At 45.1% G+C, this 19619-nt stretch overlaps 1 protein-coding gene across 1 annotated transcript in view; it reads left to right on the top strand.

The window, feature by feature from the left end:
- Positions 1 to 19619, top strand: part of b4galnt4a (beta-1,4-N-acetyl-galactosaminyl transferase 4a) — a 113101-nt gene that overhangs the window by 66036 nt on the left and 27446 nt on the right. Inside the window, exons 4-7 of the mRNA XM_084016988.1 lie at positions 4909 to 5004; positions 5468 to 5558; positions 7170 to 7270; positions 15307 to 15374. Of these exons, the coding sequence (XP_083873114.1) occupies positions 4909 to 5004; positions 5468 to 5558; positions 7170 to 7270; positions 15307 to 15374 (356 nt within the window). The remainder of the gene's footprint in view (positions 1 to 4908; positions 5005 to 5467; positions 5559 to 7169; positions 7271 to 15306; positions 15375 to 19619) is intronic.

The following is a 19619-nucleotide window of genomic DNA, read 5'->3' as shown; positions in this document are numbered from 1 at the left end:
ATCTTGAAAGTGGGTCATTTGGTGTCTTCTTGACTGAGAAAAGGCAGACAGTGACATTTTGGAGCATGTGGATGGAAGACAACAACTCCCACAATGCACTCCCACTGATCTAGAACACCGCCCAGCAGAGAAATCATTCTCGTTACTTCTCAGCTTTCTCCACAGCGCCTGTTAGCATAGCTTCCAAGCAAGATGGCTGATGTTGCTTTTAGTTTCCCACCCACTGATCTGTAGGTCTGTGGCATTAGAGGGTCCCGCCCCCTATAGGTGGGTTAAAAACATGAGGAACTTTTTCAGAATAGAAAATACGGAGATATCCCGTCTCTGGGGAAAATGAGGGAATGATGCCTGACCATTCAACGGTACAAAGCTTTATGCAAATAGGCGAAGTATTCCTTTAACAGAGGAACAGGAGGCCTCGATGCGGTTCTGCCGGCCTCTCATTGAAGTCGGGAGGATGCTCGACAGCTCGTTGCATAAGATGAGAAAAATCTGGCTCATTCTGCGTTCTCTCCTTCTCGTATCTACTATCTACTGCAGCCACATCCATCCCCCCCCCCCCCCCCCCCATGTTATATCCCTCGAATGACAGAAGACATGTAACTGTAGGACAGATGGCAGATTATACAAAACCCTCATTACAGTAGCTGATGAGGCCAGAATCTAGATCATATGAACCTTGTTGTATTTTTTATTTATTTCTGTTGCCGCTCTCATTATCTCTCTCCCTACAGTCTCTCAGAAACTCCCTCGCCGTACCTACGTGTTCTTCCACACGTTTCTCTTCTTTCCCTGTTTCTAAATTAGTAATGTGCAAAGATATGATGAGTTAGGCGCCCCTCTATACATTCAGATGGAGGGATTTCTCCGATCAAGCGACGACGTTCCCGTCACAGAGGGAATATCTCACATGTATCCGACCGTATCCACTGATGGTTCGTTCGACACATTCAGCATAGCAGCGCCGTAATGTAGTATGTCTTTATGATGTATCAACAGTGAGCGTTAAACGCCCCGGGGGAGCCGCTTGAGTGGTAAATGTGTAGATTTTCCCAGCATGCTACGGTGCCGCGACCATCGTGTCTCACTTTTCTCCTCCGACGGGGATTTACAGTGTCAGTCGGGGCCGAGCGGCCATTTGTCAACGCCTCGCTGCCAGCGGGAACACAGAAGTCTGCACCAGATTTTTGAGAAGGGAGACAGCTTCCCGGAGGAGGGAGGGAGGGAGGGAGGGAGGGTGAACAGAGAGAGTCTGATTCGTTGGTCCAGTTGATAGTGCGACCAGATGGGGGAGAGAGAGAGGGGATATTAGAGAGCAGCAGAGATGGAGATATGAAATGTGTGGTTTGGGGAAAATAGGCAAGACTGGCCGTTTAGAGTGGCCTCTTGAGCTGAGCAGAATACGGTTTAATGCTGTTATTTTAAATCAATCCATTTCTAACTCCTCTTCCATATGCTGGCCTCCTTTCCCCCTCTCCTTCCTCCTCGTATTTGACGGACAGCATCTGTCAAATATGATTTAATGGCAGCCCGAGTCCTCGGTGCCCGTTAGACTTGCAACAACAGACAAATGGAGTCTTCAGACTTCTTCAGCTCGTTATGCCTGCAGGTTAATGTCTTCAAATGCATACCGTGCACTGGGATTCATATGCATTAAAGATGCATATTTTTTGTTGTGTTACGATGTTGTGTTGTATTCTCCGATGGCAAACGCAGTCGACTGCACCGGCTCGGTGTTTTGTCAGTCTGAGCATGACGAAATGCTCTGCACTGACTCTCATTCAAACACACACCTGTTTCGCTCAAGGCCAGGTTGCTTTTGATAACATCCTACAATACTTTTTGGTCGTAATTACAAAATGAATTTGAGGATTGATCGGCTGGTTATATAAGTCGTTGGCATTCAAACAATTGTTTAAATGATGATTTTATCCTACACATTTCTTCCATTGTGTTTACTATCTGCGACTGCACTCTTCCACCTCTTCTCGAGTGACTGCAGACTCTTGGACCGTTGAGTAATTCATCCATATCAGACACATGGACAAATGAAAAATAGAGACGTTTGTATCGATCAGCTTGAATGATCATAGAATATATTGGCTATATCAGATATCAGGAAATCAAGTATCCTAATGGCTGCATACTGCTGATCGTTTAGCCGCAACATAGAGTGATAAATGCATTACAGCGTATTCAAATGAGATACATTTGCCAGTATAGGGCTGGAATTCCCAGCAATTAGCCACACAAATAGCCACCTTGAGCCTCAGCTCACAACACAGTCTTCCCAGCAGACACGATGATTAGGATTGACAGATAGAGCTACTTTGACTCGGGCTCTTCTCTTGCAACTGTGCATGTAGTCTGTTCTGCTGGAGGGGAATTAAAGCGGGTGCAAGTAGGAAACTATTCTTTCTCAACCTTCCAGCTTGTCGATTAGACGGCTAGCACGCGGTGGCAGGACAACACAAGACGTCTGCCTCTGGTTTTGGATTAAGGAACAGAAGATGACAAATGACAGCGAGGGAAGAAAGTAAGACGAGGCATCGGCAGCAGTCGCCGTCTTGTCTCTTCTTCAGCCAATTACCGAACGGGAATGTGAGAATGTGAAAGAAAAAGCTGTCGTTTGAGAAGACACAAGCTGCTACGGCACAGTCGAGCATGTCTCTACACGACCAAGTAAACCCCACCGAAACCCCCGGCAAGTCACCATCTCTATCCAAAATGTTAATGCAGGCGTCGCTTCATCACACGCTCCGAGAAGGAGGAATCCGGAGAACAACAACAAAAACAAAACGAGATAGAGACAGAGACAGCGCAGGGAACTGATAGCCCACAGCTGAGCTCAGGGAAACCAAAGAGAGGAGAGAAATCAACAGCATTTGGCAGCTCGGAGACGGAGATGGAGAGGAGACAACAGTAGGGAGAAGCAGCGCTCACAGGAGAAAAGGTCAAAGGTCGTAACAGGAAAGCAAACAGGTTGAAAGAATAACTTGCATCGTTCTTATTCCACTTCTTGTTGAGGCCACAGACAGCTCTCGCAGCGCTGTCACCCAGAAAATAGGACCAATTATACACTAGTGGCCCTCGGCAGAAAGCTGACTTTACAGCCTGTGGCCTCTCCACGGGGATGTGTGTGTCTGTGTGTGTGTGTGTGTGTGTGTGTGTGTGTGTGTGTGTGTGAATAATTAGAGATGCTGCCCTCATTTTTTTGCTATTTGACATCAGGGGTGAGGAGCCGAGCGGCAGAGAAGAACCCCACAGGAAATCTATTAAAAGCTTTACACGAGGTAATGCTCTCCATATTTACACAGGAGGCTCGTCTTAACCTCGCTGTGATCGCCCCTCTCTGCCGCTCCCCCTTTTTAAACATCGGGCGTCTCCCCCTCCTGTTCATCCGTCTCACTCCCCTCCTCCGCTTTGATTCCGTCGAGTCGGCGAAAAAAAAAAAAAATCCCCGTTCCTTTCTCTTTTCTGTTTTTCATTAGCATCCGTCTTCCTGCAGGACAAAAACAAAACAAGCGAAGAAGTCCCGCTGCTTTGGACTGACATGTTTGCTCAACAAAAGTACGGCTATGGTTAATGCATGAGCTGTAATTGCCGCGCTGCTGTCAGTGTCGAGGGCACCGAGTTAACCGCACAGTGGCGGGAGATAAATGTAAAGGGCCACTTTGAGGCAGGCCATCTGTTAGAACGCCCGTGTGATGCTGAAGGAGCATGACACCTTCCCCCCTCCATCAACGTCTCTAAACGCAGACATGTCAAGGTGTTTACCCTGCAAGGCTTTCCTGTCTCACCCCTCTTATCAAAAAACAACAGGCTGTCTGTGTGTTTTTGGTTGTTTTTTCGGTCACAAGGTCGCTCTCGCTCTCCTGATTGGTTTTAAAAGCTCACACTTGTTGACTCCACAGCGACACGCAGAAAGGCTACCTCCATCCAGCACCGCTTCTGGCTTTGATCTAACCAGGGGAACCCACTGCATCGGCCTCACTCTCATTCTGTGAGACTCCGCTCGCTCCTCGACTTCTGTGTGATGTCGGGGAAAATGGCAGCGTTACCGTGGCAGCCTGCTGGGCCCGCTGTCACGCATTTGAATAAGAGAAGGCTACAGTATAGTGGATGTGTGTCGCTGCACTCGGTTGATCATCAAGTGTGGAGAGTTAGGAGTTTTCGGGTCATTAAATCGCCGAGGCAGCCCCCCCGAGGCTCGACACATGAGCTGCATGCAAACGTGTCAGCGTGCATCTCTAACTGTAACGGGAACGACCCCTGTGTGTTTTTGTATGTGTGTGTGTAACCATGTGAAAAATAGTCGCTCCATATACTTCTGTTTTTTTGTGGGTTTTTTTTTATATTAGATGTGATCCAAAACTGTCCACTTCCAACGCAGCGTGACACACGAGTCATCGGAGACTTGTCTCTTCTGTGTGTGTGTGTGTGTGTGTGTGTGTGTGTGTGTGTGTGTGTGTGTGTGTGTCTGTGTGAGAGAGAGGAAACTAGACCCCAAGGCAGACTGGTTTCACCATCTGTCCTCGCTGTGTCCCGTGATTTCCCTGTGTAATTCAGATAAATGTCAGACTATGGGCCGGGGATGAGCTCCGACAAACCGCTCCAGACGTTCTCGGTTCACTCTCCTCCTCCTCCTCCTCCTCCCCCGATACGAGCTCGCTGCCACCGCCTCTCGTAAGGACGGAGGATTCGTTTCTCCCGCCAGGTGGAGAGGCTGTCAGAAATAATACACCATCCGGCAGCCAAAGAAAAATGTATCTCCAGAAACCAGTGAGAAATGGCAGTTCAGCTGTCAGGACGAGGAGCTGACGTATCGAAGCGTAACTTGCCTTTTTAATAGAGAATGTGACGCCGCCTGCTAACCCGTCTCCTCTGTGTGTGATTGTGTGTCTGCAGTTTAAGGGCCAGGCCAACCTGCATGTGTTTGAGGACTGGTGCGGCTCCTCTATAGCCCAACTCCGAAAGAACCTGCACTTCCCTCACTACCCTCATGTGAGTATTGCTTTTGCATGCCAGCAAATTCAAATCAAACTAAGATGAGTTGGTTTTGAGCAGAGGTGTTCAATGTTTACCAAGCAATATTACATATCACATTACATATATAACATTGTGCTTATAGTGCCATGTATAACAGAGCCTTGTAATGATGTATGTATACAATGCTAAGCCATTAAAATAATAATTGTTGACCGATTCATATTTTAATTATATTTCTACATCACATTTTCACAACATAATATGAAACATGGAAGATTTCATGTTAAGGTGTATTTTTGGACATTTTTGGAAGAAAAAAAAGTTTGGGATTAAATAATTCCGCAGTAATTCTGCGAACCCTTAGTTGAAGATCTCTGGTTTAGAGAAAAACATTCTGTTGAAGGTTATGTTCTGACTTTATTAATGCAACAAGTGCTCCATCTATAATATGAGCGTATTTCTTGTTTTCTCGCCGCAGACCAGAACCACCTTGAGGAAGCTGGCAGTCGCTCCGAAGTGGAAGAACTACGGCCTGAGAATATTTGGCTTCCTCCACCCATACAGAGATGGTAACTAGCTCTTCTTGTTGGCGAGTCGCTCCTCTGAGGCCGAGGGGCCTTGAAGCATCTGTCCTTTACAAGAGTAGACAATCTGCTCAGCTCTCTTAAACCTCGCTCTCCGGAGTCACTAATATAGTGAATATTCACATCCTTCTGTGGGCTGAGTGCCAGGGAGCCCACAGCTAAATCTCACTGCAGGACCCTCGTGGACCCCCCTGAGCCCGGTCGCTATAGGAACTGGAGAAAAAAAATATGAAGTTATTAATTAGACCACCGTTCATTTCGGTCCCCTTATGGAGCTTTTGCTGGCGTTGTAGCTCTCTCCAGCTGACGGCTCAAAGGTCATCCATTCATTCAGGATTCAGACAACAAGTCCAGTTGACCTCGCGCCGCCAGACACAACCTCTTACATGCTATGGCAGGTTGAATGATTGTTCAACGACCCGCACACAAGGTTGGAGGTGTATGTATACTACAAATATGTAGTTTACCACAGCTGGAAGGTGCTGGAAAAGCATGGAAATGCATCTTGAAATGCTTGAAAGGTGCTTGAATTCGACTTTGGGAAAGGTGAAGGAACCCTGCTTAGATTTCACCGTTAAGTACGTCATGTGAAATGTGTCTCGATGGAGAATTCCTTCAAATTATACAATATTATAGAATATAATATATATAGAGAATATAACAGCATATAAAGTAATCTGTACTGTGCGCCACTCCCATTTTCTCATCTCAGTCTGAAAAGGACGACAAACATCTGCAAAGTCACACTGACATGCACTGTTGATTTCTTTCCCTTTTTCACACCATGAAAAGACAAGTGTAGCAGCTTGAAGGTGTGCACCAGCTGAGGGGGAATTAACTCTATGCAGCTCCCTTTGTGCACTTTTATACTTAAAAGTTACATTATGCTGCTTTATTTGTCGGTTGTGAGAGCAGCGATGGTCGAGCGAACGGCAGATGGAGCGGCGTTAGCGAGAACAAAGCGGTGAATCAGAGACATTAAACGTTATTTTCAGAACACAGCAAAACAGGAAGAAAGGAGAAAATATAGGCCGAGGGCACGGTCTCTGTAGAGACACCATCACACTCAGCCGGTGAGTCATACGTGAAGATTGAGAGGGATTATTTTTGTTTCAGACTATGCTGGTTATTTATAGACAATTCTTCCATATTACACTATTTAACCTCCTAAGACCTGAGCTCTTTTTTGGTATGCATTTTTATTGGGGACCTTATACGTGTAAGTTAAGTATAAAAACTAAGCATTATTGCTTGACATGATGTAGTTTTTGTAAATGTCAGGCCCCCGTTCAGCAGAATTAAGTATTTTGGTATAGACAACCCAAAATGTGATGTCATGTCTTAAGAGGTTAAATATGATCTTAAATAACTACCTTTAATGGCTGCCTTTGCTTATCACGCTCCTTCCATTCACACAGTTGTTTCATATGGATTGGAAATTCACTTTTTTTTCACACCTAAGAATCTGTTTCACAGGGCCGTGCCCTCATCTAATTATACCTATATCTACCTATATCTTTCTACCTATATCTGAGATCACACGTAGAGTATCTACTTCCACCAACACACACTTTGATCATCTTTCTCCCCCTCCAGGTGATTTCCAGTTCTCCGTGTCCTCTGATGATAACTCTGAGTTCTGGCTGAGTCCCGATGAGAGTCCTCTCAACGCCAGGCTGCTGGTCTATGTGGGACAGGTAAGACCCTCGCTGCGGTTTTGCATGCAATCCCAACCATTGATGTCACTCTGCTAAGAAATCGACACGTTCCTCGACCAAAAAAGTAGTCTCCGGCTATATCTAATATTGCTTAGCAACAAGCTTTTACCGCGTGAATAAATGGGGCTTAAATGGTTTCGAACTCCTCAATGTCACGACTTAAATAGCAAAAAAAACCAAACACTTAAACCTCTGGGAGAGCACTCCCACGACACAGCATGCACAGCGATGCCAACCCCCTCTCATTAGAGCACAGTGACTTTATTATCTGATATCCAGGCTGAGGGTGACTCATGGCTCTAAACGCCATCTAATGGATTCCCTTCCCATCATGCTCACACATGTCAGACGTGGGAAATGATTCTTTAGTTATCAATGGGTCAAAAGCTATTGGACTGATATGGCTGTGATCTGACACCCATGAGACACGGCGGGTCCCGACCAGTCGTCAACACGCGCCTCTCATTCTGCCAGCGCTTCAACCTCCCGACCTCGGAGCAGTTTGACCTTGTTCATCTATAGTAATCACCCGCTCACCTCGCGTCGCCACCCTCACACTGGGCCATCACTCACCTCCAACGCAGCTCGGGATACAGGGGGGGGTTAAAGACTCCCGGGGAACATCCTGTGAGAAATGGTTTCCGTTCCCATCTCTCCTTGAAGTACCCTCCGCCCGCTGCAGAGCCGAAGCCGAGCGCCGCCGCCGCTGCTGCTGTTTCTGGGAGAGCTGCACCATGTGAGGTCCAGCTACGGATCTGGATCTGTATTCCAAACCGGATGCCGAGATGTCACCCATGGGAGCTGAGCTGATTAATTAGCCGGCCGTGAATATTGATGTGGCATTTAGCGGTGGAGGAATATCATGTAGGGTACGGCAGGGGAGCGATGTGGCCGGTCTTCTGAGACGCGTCGTGTTTCACAGATAGGAATCCGACGCTCCATTCCTCGTGATGCGGTCCGCATGTCTGCACGAGTTTAGGGGGAAAAACACATTATTTATATTTTTGAGAAACTTTTTTAAGCTTGTATTTCATATACAGTATATACTGAAGTCCTTGCGCATCACTGACTACATGCCCAAAGCAGATAATGCAGCACTTTTGCTAATCTGCAAAGAAGGCTTACTGCCGGCCCTATTTTTAAGACCTTTAGCTCTAAAGAGGTCTAAAACTTTTCTTCCCACTTTTTATATTCTCCTAATCACTTATAGCTGTTAAAAATGTTTTAAAGGATCAAAAATACAGTAATTAAAAGGGAATATTTCCTGCTTTAACGTGGAAAATCAGTGTTCAGGTAAATTCAGTCGATAGAAGCAATCAATTCACTGTGTAAATAAAATGTAAAAAAAAAAAAAAACCTTCCTTGTTCTCTGTACATCTAGCTGTGTTTCGAAGAGGCTTCCCGAAAGATGAGTGCAGAGGATGTTATGGACGAGAACACATTTGACAGTGTTTAGGCCGTCTCGGGTATCCAGCGTTCGCCATGCAAGAGGATACATGCTGCATACACACGCCTTTACGAGCAGGAAAACTGTCCCGGTCAATAGGAGAATTTATTGCTTCAACTGCAGACGTACCCTTCCTTCACCCAATGTCAGCTGCGACAGGCTCCACCCCTCTTTGCGACCCTGAATAGGAGCAGTTACCGATAATGGAGGGATGGGACATAATAACCTATGATGATTTGGGAAAATACCCTGAAAGGTTTCATGAGGTATTTTGCGGCAGAGAAGAAGTTATGGAGAAGGTTTCTGAATTATAAAAGCAGTGAAACCTCCCTGGCAGAAACGTATGCACTTTTCAACGCCAACGTCAGTGTCTAATGAGTTGTAACGTTCATATCTTTGCATATCATAGTATTGTGAAGGATCGCTACTTTGTGTCAGTCGTCACGGAGATGTTTAGCGGCGATGGGAGGAGAGGCGAGGAAGCTGAAGTGCATGGGAGTCCATTTTTGGACACGTACATATACGCAGACGTAGGAAAAGTTCCTTTCAAACACACCCTGCTACGCAGACCCACAGACCTGTGTGGATATGAGCGGAGTTAATGTTAGTGAAGCTTCGGCATGAATCACATTTTCGGGCCCACAGCTAATCTGTAACGAGATTTTCCTTCAATCAGAAAGTCTGACGTTTCCCGCGGAGCTTCGCCCAGAACCAGACAAGGACTCATGAGTCACAAGTGTGTGTGTGTGTGTGTGTGTGTGTGTGTGTGTGTGTGTGTGTGTGTGTGTGTGTGTGTGTGTGTGTGTGTGTGTGTGTGTGTGTGCGTGTGTGTCCATGCAGACAACGATGTGTGTCATATGTGACACGGTGCTCAACCTGTCTGGTTCAAATAGCAGACGAGACAAACACAGGCAGGAAATTGGATCAGGGATTTGTAATCAATACGTGACTCAAGAGCAAGAGAAGCTGCTCATTCTCAGACAGACTAGACTGTTTAGAGCAGCTGGAAGGGAATTAACGTTATCAATATAGTGATATACTTTACTTACAAATTATGTCTCCCATATTGACCGATCATCATAGTCGAAAGGTCAGGTTTTTTTTGTCATAGAAACAAAAGCCCGAGCGTAGATCCCAGAATAAATATTGGCTGAATTCCATTTCGCTGCATTGTTTTCGGGGTCCTGCCATTGTGCGTGTTTTGGCTCCCTGTCATGAACACTTGAACGAAGCCACCGTTACTGTTATCTGCCTTTAATGACAAACCAAAACGTCTGGCTCATTATGGTGTTTTTCCCAAATACTTTATTGCTAGGTAACAACATCTGTCCAAAACAAATAAAATGCACCTTTTTTTTTTGGATCGACAAACAGGCAGGCATGGCAGGCATGTAATGGGCTTCCATCTTTGTTAAAGCTCCGTTTAGTCATTTCCAAACGACATGCATCTCGTAATCCAATTGGGGAGAAAGAAAAAAAGGCAAACAGGGTAGAAAACAGATGCCCCCAAGATAAGATTTCTAAACCTGCTTGAGACGGGCGATCCATCACGGCGAGCAGCGTGTCCACGTCCGCTTTCATCCCCGTAACGCGGTTACGTCGGCGTTTGATTCAAACTCCTCTAACAGCTGGATAACCAGCCGCTCATAATGTAACTCTGACAACAATAAAAACAGACACGGGGATAATTGTGATGGATTACCAGACTCGGGGCTCAGTTTGAAGTATCTTGCAGATTTAACGTGATGCCAGACTCAAATGGATTAAAATCGGCGACCGGCTCGAAGGAGGGAACGGCGACCGTTCAAACCCCGACGCTTCATTAGAATTGACTCGTCTGGTAAAATGCTGGAAACCCGATCCCCTCTGCGAGGCACCGAGTGCTTCTGCTTAATGAGACAAGTGCACCCAGAGGTCACACTCGACACAATGACTGTTGTTGACTGTTTCGCTTTTCTTTTTTTCGCATTAAGATAATTGCAATTAGGCCGGCGATGGTGCTCTTTGTTTTATTTTTATCACCTGGTCGAAAAAACAGGTTATTTTCAAAGAAAGAAAGAGCCATATTGATTTTGTTATTTTCTTTTCAAGTCTTGGTAAACTCATTTGCAATGCTTAGTTTTGCAATATGTTTAGCTTTTCCATACTCTTTTCTCTAATCTAGCCACTCAAAGTGGATGATTTATCATTTCTCTTATCATTTGTAGCAAGGCACAAACAACACATCTGGATTAATGACATTAACAATGACTAAAAAGGCCCTAAAACTGGAACACCTAAATGGTATGCAGCCTTAAGTTATTAGTATTAGTCCCATCTGTGCCTTTGAAAATGTCTCTCATTAACGTTGGGTGATAGGCAGCGGATCGTTCCAGTTGAGTGATGCATGAACAGGTATTGAATAGTTTTAAACCGAGAACCGCTCAACCAAACAACCTCACGCTGTGCTTCCTGAGCAACACACACACACACACACACACACACACACACACACACACACACGCACACACACACACACACACACACACACACACACACATCCAGTCAATCAGGTTGTTGAAGAAGTAAACTTCTGTTGATCGGCACTCTTTGCTTTATCTGTTCTTCATTGTAATGTAGCGATGCATAGCGAGCTGTACCAGTATGGCGTTCAGTGGTGTTACCGTCAATAGGGTCCCCTCTCAATACACTTCACATACATAACACTGTACCAATTAATATGTGCCATAGATCTCATCTTACTTATTTTACTTTTATCTTATTTTTACATTATAAGTACATGGAACTAACGACAGGAAGTGAGACAAGACAGAAACCTCATCCAAAAAGCAATGTCTTCTTCGATTCCTGTAATTAAATATCACAGTTTTCATCTGACTGAGTTGCTTCCCTTTCATTTGAGAAGGTGCAGGCTTTACAGGTTTCAAAAGACTTTCCTCAATGAGAACATTTGTACTTGCTGTTGCAAGAAAAAAACAGGTAAATAATGGGTCTGCTCCCTGAGTGCCACCGTGGACACAGCCATACGGAGTGGCCATTATCTCAACGACAAGAAGAACGCCTCCATTCTCCTCCAAATGTCAGGGTTCCTGTTTTCCGGTTTTCTGCCACACCTGTGAAAGCGTGAAGTCAACCAGAAACAGAATGCGGGCCTCCTCGCCTCTCACACAAAACTCTCCAGTCCAAGTTCAGCTGGGAAAAAACACAAACTCAAGGCACGACAGAATAAATAAACACTTATATCACAGGTCAGCTGTTTTTCTATTACTTCTCTCTTCTCTTATAAAAAGATTGCATGGAGAAGAGAGTTGATAGGGAGCGGGGAGTGAGCTCATATTTCTTAGCTTTCTTGACCTCGTGCTGTGTTTCATTCTTCCGTGTTTCAGGGCCGGTGGCCGTCTGAAATGAGTTTTCTCCAGCTACCTGCGTATGTGGGCGAGCCTCACGCGGAGACGCGGCGTGTGTGTGTGTGTGTCCGTGTGAGAGAGAGGTGACGACTCAGCGAGGTCGCCGTGTGCGCCCGGGTTGTTTGTCTGCTCTAAGTTTGAGAAATGTGCTCCCCGAAGTTCCCTGCCTTATTTCTCCGAGAAGACTTCTAAAGTGGAAACAGAATAAGACGATGTGTCGGTGAGGGGGTGTGTTTTTAGATGTGATAAGTGGAGGTGTGTGTGTGTGTGTGTGTGTGTGTGTGTGTGTGTGTGTGTGTGTGTTACCACTCGTGACTCCCTTGCTGCTTGCCTTCTGATTTACCTCCCGCCTACTCTGGTGAGGAGATGGTGCTTTCAATAAGCAATGACTCATTGTTCAGTGGGAAATGGTGTGCGTGTGTGTGTGTCTCATGTGTGTGTGTGTGCAGGCGTACCTTGGAGAACATCTGCCACTTTCATATAGAGAAGCCGAGGCGCTGCACGTACTCTGTCCTCGTAACAATGACTTTGATCCTGCCATTGTTCACGTGCAGCTGATTAACCATCTGACAAGGAAGCGAAGACAAAAACAACCTTTAATTCTTGGAAGGAGATTTACTCCATGACACGAATGTTTTTCTTCTATGTGAAACTATAGATATTATAAAAAAACACAATATCCAGCTTTTCTCAGAAGGATCTGAAACCCTGTTGGAGGAGATTGTTTGGATTTCTGTAAAAGAAACAAACAATAATATTCACAAGCTGAACATAGGCAACAAATTTGCCACTTGCAGTACCATTATGAACCATTATGAACCATTATGAATGAGGATGTCAGGTTTTATAAATACCTTATTTCAGATATTTTTTCTCATGTTTAATATCCAACTCCACCTGACATTTGCCTTCATGTTAACGCTTGGAATGAGGTGCAATCTTCTCTGCAGCTGAATTTCTCTTCTGAGTTTGTATTTGCTTTGGAAATAAAAATGCGTCCACACAGTTTTTCACCTGTTTGAAAAATAAATGAACTAGATTTACTGTATTTAGAGTCCTCGACAACATGATTTGCCGAGATGGATATGCAGCGCTGCCTCCGCTGTGTGATCACTCTCTTTTACATCTTTCCAGAGAAAACAATTTACGCAAAGGGGAGAAATAAACATGTGAGTGAAGCGACTACAGAGACATTCTTGCAAGTTTCCCATTTATTTCGAGTGCAGAGTTTGAAATCGCAGCTTTCTTTCTTTTTTTTTTTTCTTCTCTCGGCTTTGAGAGATTGTTAAGTGTTGGGGATTTTTAAAGATGAGCTTCCTCTTCCATGCAGCTGCGATGTGTCAACGTTCTTTCACTGAAGGTCAGCCGCTTCCAACAGCAGTTTATTTTAATGATGATTGTTTTGAAGGAGAGCGACTTGAATGAGCGCTTCCTGCAAAATATGCTCAAAGCTCGAAGCGTTCTAAGAGTTATATCGGTTATCGTTTCGCCATTTAGAGCACAAACCGTTACAGTACATGTTCAAAACCAAAAAAACATTATTAAGTGCAGCTTTAACAGGTGGCAGATGTATTAATAAGCGCATATACAGAAACTGTTTTGCTGAGCTGGAGTCTCCAAAAGCCAAGTGTTGAAGTATTCTCAAGGCAGAATTTTGATTCTTTTTCCATAAACAGACATTCAGGAAATGTAACTGACAAAGTGTGTAGCAATCAGACCGCTGCATCCGTGTTGCTGGACTGATATTCTGCCGACCTATAGGTCACTCTGTTGATAAAGAGCGCTTCTGCATGTGAAAAGGCCTTTTGTTGCTCCGGATGGAGGTAAATAAAAGTCCGATTTTTTGCCTCGAGTGATGTCGCAGTTTGACAAGTTTTGAAAAGAATCTGGGGGTGTCGAGTTAGAAGAAGTGAGCTTATCAGACTTTTATTGTCTGTGCTGGAGGCTACATTACTAACAGCCCAATATCAAATAGAAAATACATTATAGAACACTGTCTAATATCAGGTGCATGAAATAAACAACCAGCCGGTGTTTCCCTAAAACCAAACCTGAGACCATATCAGCATCACTGTTCATGTGAACATACTCTCTACTTAAGTCATTTCTTTGAATGTTAACACACATTTAAACGTGTGTATTGACTTGAAATAAAAAAGCTTTAGTGAGCTGAAGTGACCTTAGAGAGTTAGTGACCTCTCCCGGCGATTTTCCTCCGAGCATGCTTTCCTGCTCCGGAGGAGGAATATGTGAGGAGACGGTTGCCGTGGAAATGTACCACGGCGGCGGCATGCTGTGGGCTTCAGAGTGAAGGCACAGTAGCGCACATTGTGTCCTCCTCCTCCTCTCCAGCCAACTGCTTCACAGGAACCCTCAGAGGCTTCTGCTCAGCCAGAGGCCTCGGTTGGTTTTGGAAAGACATTACTGCCTGTTTTTGTTTTTGAGACTTTTCCTCCCGTCGTGGCTCTGTTCTCCTGCCAGCAAACGCGTTCAGAGGTGCCATTGTGTAATTGCCATGTGTGTGTGTGTGTGTGTCATGATCTGACCGAGTGTGTGCCGCTCCCTCTGAAAACATGGTGGTACCCGTGAGTGAGGATCAGCGGCTATTTACAAGCTGAAAGGGGGTCTTGTGATGTGTTAACACCATGCTCCCCGCGCTGTTTTCTCTGACCAGTTTCAAACCCAGAAGCGGGGCCAGCGCAAACAATTAAAAGCACGCCCAATGTGATCTCAGCTTTATTCTTTCATTATGGATCAGCAGCAGCGGGGGCCCCCTAATTAGTCGCGTCGGCTTACTGAGGAAACGGAATTCTTAGACGCAGTATTGGCAGGGAAATGGCTCTTTCTGGTGTTCTGTCTGTTTACAGCCATTAGCTCGCCTCTGTTTGCTCGCTTTGCCGATCGCAACTCGCATTCCTGATTGACTCCCTCTGTTGCTTCGGGGGCGTCATATTTAGTTTTCCTATTTGCTCCTCGTTTGCTGGGGGGAGCCTCCTATTTACAGACGGGGGATACAAATCCTAAAAGTTGGTGTTATTGTTTGATTTTTCAGTATGAATGCACTTCAGCTGCATACTGTGCTTCAACGTGTCTTCTCTCCCTCACATCAGTGCTCTCTCTGTCTCTCTCTCTCTCACATTGTCTTGTCTTGTGTGTTGCAGCTGGGAACAGAGTGGACCGCTCCGGGCGAGTTCAGCAAGTTCAGGTCCCAGTCCTCCAAGTCTGTGCAGTAAGTACCTGTGACAACCACAGAACCTTTCTTAACAGCTCCGTTAATAAACTCTCGAGCCCGGCCGCCGAGCCCCCGCTAACGTGTACCGGTTAATCTTGACAAATACCCAGCACCACCTGAGCCCCTCTTAGGACCGGGTCTCGCGGTTTTCTACCCGTGAAGCGTCTCTCTCTGACTGCTAAGTATCATCCGATCAGCAGCTCTCTTCACCGGGTTTCCAGCGGACACGGCGGCGGCGGCGTGTCTAATACTCACATCTTTCTCAGCGCTGGTGTCGGAGTGTGGAGGATCGGAGCAGCTGAGCGGCCTCTAAATGTAAGATGAGGATGTATTACCTCATCAGCATCTCTCAGATTCATCACATCTTTTCCCCCCTAACTGCTCGCATAAAAGCATCCGTTAATATTAGCACTGATCCGCAGTCATTTGGCTCCTGCAGTCGTTGTTAAGTTGATATGATTATGCCGCGAGAGAAGAGAGCCTAAGAATGATGCTCCTGTGGGTTTTCCACGTTTGCTTGATTGGATGAAGATGTAGAGCGCTGACTTAAATTATTCACACACACACGCACAAACACACCGCCAGTGGTGTTTTTAGTGCAGGTTCAGAATGCGTTCTTCTAAACCTAAAGTGGTGAATGCATTTTACCCACGGGTCTTTTGTTGGAAGCCCAAGGACAAACCGGAGAACTCTTCACAGATGTATTTATTCAGGTCACAGGTAAAGTGTGGCAGCGCTGGGCTCAGAATGGCAGAGCTTCGGTATGAATTACAACAAATGCAAAATCACATCCAGGCGATCACCACACGGATTCTGTTTGAGTGATTTATTTGTCAAACAATAACAATAATGTGATCATAACAACCCAATCACATAGATCTCTCATATCGGCAGGAAAAAAAATGTCAAAGTGGGACTAGAAAAAAAATAGACTAGACTGCACACGTGACAATATACCAGATGATGAAATATATATATTAATTTCCCTGATGTGTCATAGAACTAGTGGAACGGTTTGCTGGTGTAATTGCTCATGAATCAGTGGCGACAGCAGCGTAGCAGGTATCAGCAGCGTTGATGGATGTGTGGAGCGGCGTGTAAATGGCCCTCTCTCTCTCTTCGGCGGCGGCGGCGGCGGCGAGCGTAGGTGTGCAGTCGGCGCTGCATCGGTTCATCAGCTGATGATCTGAGTGGCGCTAACGACCTCGCCATCCCGACTGAACTAATGAGGAATACGTTTGCCCTACATGTGTGGAATATTAGATGGATTGAAGTACCAACTTTGAAACTCTCGTTGATATTAATTAGTTTAGTTTTCACTGATATAACACACGCACACAGATCCATCATTCCACGCTAAAACATTCATCTCATTTTTGCTACTTTTTTTTAACCCCAACCCAGTTTGAAAACTAAAAGTTGTATTGTAATCCTGCCTACTTTTTAACAATCATCCCACGTGCAAGAGAGAGCATTTCATACATGCTGTTATTTCAATATAGCGGCGCCCAGCGTGATGCAGGAAGGACGGCAAGTCTAATCTATTTAAACCAAATGAGATGGAAGACAGTCAGTGAATGTGTGGCGTACAATACATCCTTTTATTACTATTAATGTGGCATTTCTGTTAAGGGAGCTGTATTTAACATGAATTATAAAGACATAGCGGAGTACCTGAGCAGAGAATGAAGTCTTTCTCCTGCTGTGTGTGTTGTTATCCGAGCTTCTCTTTGCTTTCAGTGCTAGTTCATGTATGTGAGTGTGCACGACTGGTCCGACTGTTAGCCTTGTTAGCCGTTAGCCGTGAGCTGCTGGCTGGCCGTCACCACGTTGGGAGGCAGTCAGAATGCTTCCACTGGGACTGAACGCAGACCTGTTGGTGATTATTTGTTTTTCTGTGCGTAGGATTAGCTGGAGAACAGACAGATGACGGAGGATTAAGAAGTAGAAGAACGTTTTTCCTGTTTTCTCCTCCTGTCTGATAGCGTCTTGCGTTCTGAGAATAACAAGAGCAGAGTTACTAAGTACATTTACTCAAGTATGCTGCAGAAATACAATTCATATTATATATAATTATCTTGTACTTTTTATATTTATTTCATGACCTTTGTTTTTAGTTGCTTTGCAGATTCAGATGAATTATACAAAGAATATATATTTCAATGATAGGTCATCGTAGGTGAAGAAGAGGTCATACTTTAAAGATCACCTCGGGGAAATTCACAAGCGGCCATAAGTTATTAAAATGCCCCATACCAGCTGTAAAGTTAAAGTGATGCATCAACAATACACCCCATAAAATAATGCACTTTTCGAATATTTGGATGCGTATACTCGATATATAAAAGCTGCAGGATAGTTGTCTCCAGTTTGCACACGCTGTCAGTAAAACAATTGCCCACTCAAGGAGAGCTGTTGCCGAGAACATGCCTCCGCTGTGTGCTCTCAACCCCACTGAGATCTGATACAACGGCGATATTTATCACCCTGCACACACACACACACACACACACACACACTCTCTCAAAAAACCTCTTTTAATATTTTCTACCCTGATGTACAAAGTGATTCACGATCCCACCGTTGGATTTTATTATGGCTGGAAGGAGCCGATGACTGTTTGTAGTCTAGTTCAAGGAAATTAGGTAAAACATAGTTTGACGTGTCTGCGTGGGTGCGAGAGCAAAGACGTGTTTTTGAGTCGTCCCCGTCCCCGTCCCCTCGCACGCCATTCTGCCCCGCATTGTGTGCGCCGCCGCGATTAGCCGCCCCGGCATTCACAGGAAAGGTATTCTCCAAATGACGTGGGATAGAAATGAAATGAGCAAATTAGCCGTGCAGAACAGAACAAGATATCATTTTCCAAAAAAAAAAAGGAAAATGTGTAGAGCTATAATCACTCATTACAGATTTCAACACCTACATTTAAAACGTTTGTACAGCCGACAGGAAATAAATAATTGAACTGCTGTGAAAATAAATAGTCATTACACACGAGGCTTCAGCTAACCCGACGTGCTCCCCTTGTGCCTTTTTGTTATTGTTCAGGGCCATTTGAGTCTATTTACAGACTCCATTCCACACAAAGCTGCAATTTAAAACCGCTTCCGCAATATATGTGCCACTGTTTATCGTTATTATCATATCGAGCCCGGAACAGGAGGAAACGGGAGAGAGTTAAAGTCAAAATGGGGGCATAAAAGAATGGAGTTTAATGTTACGAGAGGAAAAGCCAACCCGACCAGAGAGCAGAGTGGAACACAACAGATACTCCCACTTTAGCAAGGCTGGGTTTCCTCCTCCTTGTGTTTTGTTCGTGCTTGGGACTGCGGTAACTTCTACCTCTCGCTTCATTGGAGCCGTGCAGCCGACTGTCGTGGAGCTGAGTGAACAGTGACTAATGGCTGCTGCAGAGTTGAATCATGTTGTCAGCGAATGACACGTATTGTTGTTGAGGGGTTCACTTGAAACACTTCACTCTCCTGGTGGAGGCTACTGAAACCACAAACATATATAGGGTGTATATATAGCCGTAAAAAGCTGAAGAGGCAGGAGAGGATTCGTGTGCATATACCGGAGTGCAAACAGCACGCTGTTAAAAAAAGTGGACCGAAACGATGCTAACCAGAGGGGGCGGGGCCTTCCTGTGTGAAAGCCTGTCCCGTGGTGGCAATTTCAATAGATGGGACTTACAGGAAAGTAGTGTCACCTGTTTGGGGAGATCTGGTAGCATCCACACCACCTGGCGATGGCCACCTGGAGGCAATGACTCACACTGTTTAGTGTGTGTGTGTGTGTGTGTGTGTGTGTGTGTGTGTGTGTGTGTTCACATCAGCTTTCTATCAGCTTCTTTCTTTCTAATCTTTGTGGCTCCCTGTCAAAAAATGACAGAGACAAAGAAAATAAGACAAAGACACAAATCCGGTGGGGAACTTGACAGGATGCAAGACGAGGGTTGGCAAAATAAAACAGGAAGTAAAAAAAAAAAAACATAAAATGTGCACAAAAATAACAACTTGACTTTAAAGATGAGAACATGGCAGCCATCAAAACGACTTCTTCTACAACTACATCCCCACTGACTTCACTTCATCATGTTTTATCAAGAACAAACACCAGCTTCTTCAACGAGAGCATCGCTGCGATCTCCTTTCATCAAAGTCCAGGATTAAACTAGAGACCATCTTGCAGCCTTAATGCTGAATCAGTCCGGGGGGATGAATTTCCACTTCCTTTACCCGT

Source organism: Eutrigla gurnardus (assembly GCF_963514095.1).
Source record: "Eutrigla gurnardus genome assembly, chromosome: 9".
Classification (NCBI taxonomy): Eukaryota; Metazoa; Chordata; class Actinopteri; order Perciformes; family Triglidae; genus Eutrigla; species Eutrigla gurnardus.
This window is presented reverse-complemented; position numbering and strand designations above follow the sequence as displayed.